General features: G+C 62.6%; 1 protein-coding gene across 1 annotated transcript in view; it reads right to left on the bottom strand.

Annotated features, from left to right (window-relative positions):
• Positions 1–5134, bottom strand: part of SULT4A1 (sulfotransferase family 4A member 1) — a 20095-nt gene that overhangs the window by 8026 nt on the left and 6935 nt on the right. Inside the window, exons 4-6 of the mRNA XM_023535894.1 lie at positions 3172–3398; positions 795–895; positions 444–490 (exon numbers count right to left, since the gene is read on the bottom strand). Of these exons, the coding sequence (XP_023391662.1) occupies positions 444–490; positions 795–895; positions 3172–3398 (375 nt within the window). The remainder of the gene's footprint in view (positions 1–443; positions 491–794; positions 896–3171; positions 3399–5134) is intronic.

Here is a 5134-nt window from a genome sequence, read left to right as displayed (position 1 = left end):
TGGGGTGCAGGAGGCCCTACGACAGACAGGGCCTTGCCAGGTGAGGGCCTTGCCAGGTGAGCGGGCCGTGGCAGAATCCCGGTCCGGACCCGGAAGTCGCAGAGATGAGGACAGGCAGGGTGCCCTGGGTTGCCACTTGAGGCCTCACGCCTGCAGCCCAGCCCCCACGCCCTGCAGTCCTCGGGGCTCTGGTTTGGGGGGGCCACACCCGTGGGTGGATGATGCACTGATCAGCTGGCCAGGCTGCCACGCCCTTTTAAAACACTGTTGGTTGTCCCTACCTAGTCACACTGGGCTGCCCGTCACCATGAGGGTCCCTGCAGGAGTCTTCCCAGGGGGCTTCCATGTGACACAGAGGATGCCTGTGCAGTACTGGGACCGTGGCCCTGCTGGTTCTCAGGACCAACCAGTGGTGGCGGCCATGCCGCCTGCACCTCACTCACCTGCGTGCCCACCCCTCTCCCGAACACCAGGCCCTGCAGGCACGACCCTGTGATCAAGGGCCCAAGAGGTCGTGGCCTAGCAGGAAACCACCAAGGAGGCTGCTGACCATGATGCGGGGTGACCAGCAATGGGAGGGGGGCATCATGGGACGAGGCCTGAAGGGTCGGTAAGGGGGGACAGTCCGAGGAGAGGGCTGCGGGGGCCTGAAAGGCGGGAGAAGCAGGGGGCTGGCAAGGGGGTGCGGAAGCCCAGGGGCAAGATCAGAGGGGAGGGCCGCGGGAGAGCGACCTGGAGACAGCCCGGCCTCTCGAATCCATCACTGGCCGTGTGACCTGGGCCGGCCACTGTACCTTTCTGAGCCGCCTCCTCCACGAGTGGGTGAGGACAGAACCTGCGCCTCCCGGGCTGCCGGGCATTGAGCACGCACGTGCAGCGCTCAGGCCCTGAGGGCCTGCAGGGGCCGGAGGAAGGCTCCGGGGGGCGTCACACCGGGCGAGGCACAGTGCCAGTCCCACTGCGTAGGAGGCCCAGGCGGGGAAGGGGACCGCTGCTGCTCCAGGCCCGTCAGTCTGCCATCTCGCCACCAGGTGGCAGCACAGCAGCAGCCGGACCCCATATGCCTAACAAGAATCAGAGGGATCTAGGTGTCAATCAGGGCTCAGGAAGGGGCAGGGGCAAATGGGCAGAAGGAACGGAACAAAAGGAACAGGGATTCAGCAAGGGGTCTTGTTTGACACCCACTGCTGGGTAAGTCCTGGCCCCTCTGGCTCCTCACTGCAGAGGTTACAGCTGCTGGCCCTGGCCCAGGCCTCAGCACCCTTCCCACGTCACCCTGGCCTGTCCCTGATCACTCCTGCACACCAGGAGGGCACACACACGGGGCAGAACAGTGAGGGGTGAGGACAGCGGTCACTCACACAGGGACACGGCTGACTGAACAGCGAGGGGTGAGGACAGCGGTCACTGCACACGGAAGCATGTGCCCGCATCTCTGAGCCTGGCTGGCAGGTCGAGACGCTGTGGACTTTGCTGGTGGGGATGCAGTTCGGCCAGGGCCCCTCCCGCCTGTCTCTGCCCAAGTCAAAATCTTACCCGAGCGTGTTACTGGGAGAGTACCAGCTCCCTCACCCCGTTCTAGGAGTGATTCTGTCACCTGGGCACGCCCCCCCAGAACACGGTGGTGACAACGCTCAAGGTCAATTCCATGAGCAGGTCCACTGACCTCACTCTCTTGGTAAAAGGTGCCACTTCGCTGCTCCCTCTGCACCTCATTTTTCAAATTATTCAGAACTCTGGCGAGGGAAGAGATCACAAGCTGCCTGCCCCCCGCTGAGATGTGGGGCGCTGGCCAGGAGTGGAGGCCGAAGGAGGCAACAAGCAGCCAAGCACACGCGTGAAGGGCTCTGAGACCACGAGGTGTGCGTGGCCTTGGCTGCAGTGCTAGGCAGTGCTACGACCTTAGAAACGGGGACAGGCCTGCATGGGGATCCCTTTTACCCACTCCCGCCTGGGCAGGAAGCTTCTGACTCCCCAGCGCCTGGTGGTTTGAACTTGCTGGATACCTGCTGTTTATGGCAGCACTGTCCCCAGAAGGTGGCTGCTTCAACAGAGAGAGGAACACATGCTGGGACTGAAAAACATGGCTTTGGGAACCACATGAGTGGCCAGCTCCCGATGCCTGATAGACCATGAGAGGCGTCAGCCAGATGCTGGGCAGGCTGGGGAGAGGGAGGCTGGACAGAGGGCCGTTTGCGGGCTCCAGGGGCCTCAGGGTGCAGGGGCTGTGGCCTCCTCCCCCGGCCGCTCCCCCTGCCCCTTCCCCAGGCACGGCTGAAGCAGAGTTAGCGGTAGGGAGCAGAGCACTTCCAGGGCTCCGGGCACCGTGGGCCACGCACTTCCGTGCATGAACGAGGGTGCGGCTACGCGCAGGCTCAGGGGGCAGCTCCGGTTCGGCTGCCCCGAGTTCCAATTCTAGCTGCAGCGCTGTCCTCCTGGACGTCCGGCACGCACCTCACCCTGACCTCATCACGTAATCTCACTGCAGAATCCCTGACTGGGCTGGGCGGAGGGCAACGAGGCTGAGCATTATGTGACTTGGGATAACGTAGGAAGCGTATTTTTAGACAGGTACGAAATAGTCTCGGTTTAGTTAAAGTACAGGTATAACCCGTTTCAAAACTTTCTGGCTGCAAACTCTAGGTTGCCCACTTACAGTCCCAGAAGGGCACCCAGAGAAGCCATGGCTGGCAGTGGGGGAGCCACCGTGGGCCGGGGGAACAGACTGTGGTGAGGAGCCGCTGACCCGCTGCCAAGGGGACAGGTTCCTCCTGGTCCCGCTGTAGCAGCCGTGACCCAGCCCCCTCCTCCCCTGAAGACGGCAGGTATGGCAGGGCCCTGGCACGCCCGTCCCCGGCTCACCCTTCTCCCCTTGGAACGAGCTTCCTGCACCCAATGTGCATTACCCCCCTGGGTCGCACCGGCCTGGGGCTGGAAGCTGGGCCTGCTGGATGCTAAGCCCGGCGAACGCCCAGGGCTCTCAACGAAGCCACGGCCTCCACTTGGCCCGTCAATAACAGTGCTATCTGGGCCTCCGTCTTCACGGTTCAGACTCCAGCAGGAAGAGAGGTGCTTCTGACCGGGGATCCCAGCAGCACTGAGAGAGCAGGGCTTCTGAGGGGGACGCCTGCCCTGCTGTGTGTGAGCTACGACCTCGGACCAGCGTCCCGTCACCCCTCAGCCCCAGCGGGGAAGCGGCCCGGCTGAGGGGGCTGAGGACGAAGCACGAGCCCAGGCCGTGCTGGGCGGCCGTGCGGGCTGACACACTCACGCTTGTCGTTCATGAACCTCCGGCAGAACTCCTGGAAGGTGCCGCGGTAGCTCATCGTGCGCAGGGAGCGGTGGAACTGGTAGTAGGCCACCACCAGGTCCTTGGGGTTCCGAGCCATGTATATGACCTGCGGGGGAGCAGACGGGACGGAGGGGCCAGTCACCCATCCCCCCCATGTGGCGGGCCACCCTCGTGCAGCCTCCCAGGCCACAGCGCCCCCCACGTGTACACCGACCCCTCGTTCCCAGTGTGAGGCCGCCCCGCGTGCGTGACACAGCCCCACGTGCGTGAGGCCGGACCGCGTGCGTGACGCAGCCCCGCGTGCGCTGGCTAAATGCGCTTTTGCTGTCGCTCCGTTTCAGTGGAGGCTCCAGTCCGCGCGGCAGCATCCGCCAGCACAGGTCTTTCGGCGTTTTGTTACCTGTCCTCTAGTACTAATTCAAAATCAGTGGAAGACGGAAAAATTCCTGACACTAGTGGTGAGAATTCTGCGCCTCATAAACCTCATGCAGGTGAGAAATCAGGAAAATCAGCCGTGAATCCTTGGCCTTTAACAGGCAAAGGCTGCACTAAGGCTGGTCAAGTCCAAGTTCAACTGTGAGGAAGAACCCAGGTGAGAAACGTGGCTAAAACGCTAGAGATGTAGGCTCAAAGACGGCCTGCACCAGGGATCTCTGGGAGCAGAGGCGGGGGACGACCAGCACTGGCCTTGTTGGGGAGCCAGCCTGTGGCGGGGAGGCGGAAGGGCATTACCTTGGAATCTCCACTGTGGAGATCCGAGGGCAGGAAGCGGTAGGGCAGGTGGCTTTTGATGAGGCGCGGAGACGTCAGTTCCTGCAGCAGGGTCAAGGGGAGAGGTGTTCAGAGGACACACAGGTCTCAGGACCTTCCTCGGGGCCCGGCAGAGAGGGTCTCGGACGGCCGGGACCAGCACTCCACCTGACACACATCTCCTGAGATATACCCACCCTCCAGGCTGAACCCTGGGGCCGGATGTGAGCAGACACTGCCCATCCTTGGACACCCGCAGCCTGAGTCAGCCTGTCAATGTCACAGGTATCTACACAGACGACCAGGACAGGCCCTGAAGGTCAGTGGAGGAGGCATGAGGCACGAGGCAGAGGGACTGCTGTGTTACCGGGATCGTCACACACAGGCCTTCCTGAAGCTCCTGGAACATGCCAGGCTGGCTGGCCAGGGCTCAGGGGTCTGCCCCCACTGCGCCATCTGCCCCAACTCACAGTTGCCCCCAAGTACTGTGCCCCCCATTCTTGTTCAGTCGGCCTCCCGCGCGAGAGTGTCAGCTCAGCCAGCGCCGTAAGTGCACGTGAGATTGGTTCTTGGCCGTGCCCCAGTGCCCAGAGTAGTGGCCGGCCGCAGTGGGCGGCCCCACAGAAGGGCTCGGTGGGCGAGTCGGCACCGGCTGCGTCCACGGGTCATGCACGAGTGTGGTGAGCAGCTGGGCAAACGCCACAGGTCGGGTGCAGAGCCCACTCACACGGCACCCTGGACTTTATTACGAGAGCGGTGACAGAACACTCATCGAGCGGGAGGAGGGACAGGAGGTCCACGCAGGCAGCGAGGCCTGATCTAAAGAGGTGGCAGAGGGAGGGGCGGAGAGAAAACTCCAGATACATCTCAGGGGTAGCATGAATGAGACTTTGAGATAATGTTTACTTCATTCTCAACACCAAATATCTGATGCAAACGCATCCCACCACCTCCCTGGACAGGTGGAGTGAGCCCCAAGGAGGGACCCCAACACCCCCTCCCATACCCCCACTCCCCACTTCCCCCTTTCTACTGTGAAGTCACCCACATCACCCACCTATCCAATTCCAGGGTCACTGTCACGGGCTCAGA

Source organism: Pteropus vampyrus, unplaced genomic scaffold, assembly GCF_000151845.1.
Source record: "Pteropus vampyrus isolate Shadow unplaced genomic scaffold, Pvam_2.0 Scaffold145, whole genome shotgun sequence".
Classification (NCBI taxonomy): Eukaryota; Metazoa; Chordata; class Mammalia; order Chiroptera; family Pteropodidae; genus Pteropus; species Pteropus vampyrus.
The sequence above is the reverse complement of the archived record's forward strand: the minus strand, read 5'-3'. Positions and strand labels throughout refer to the sequence as shown.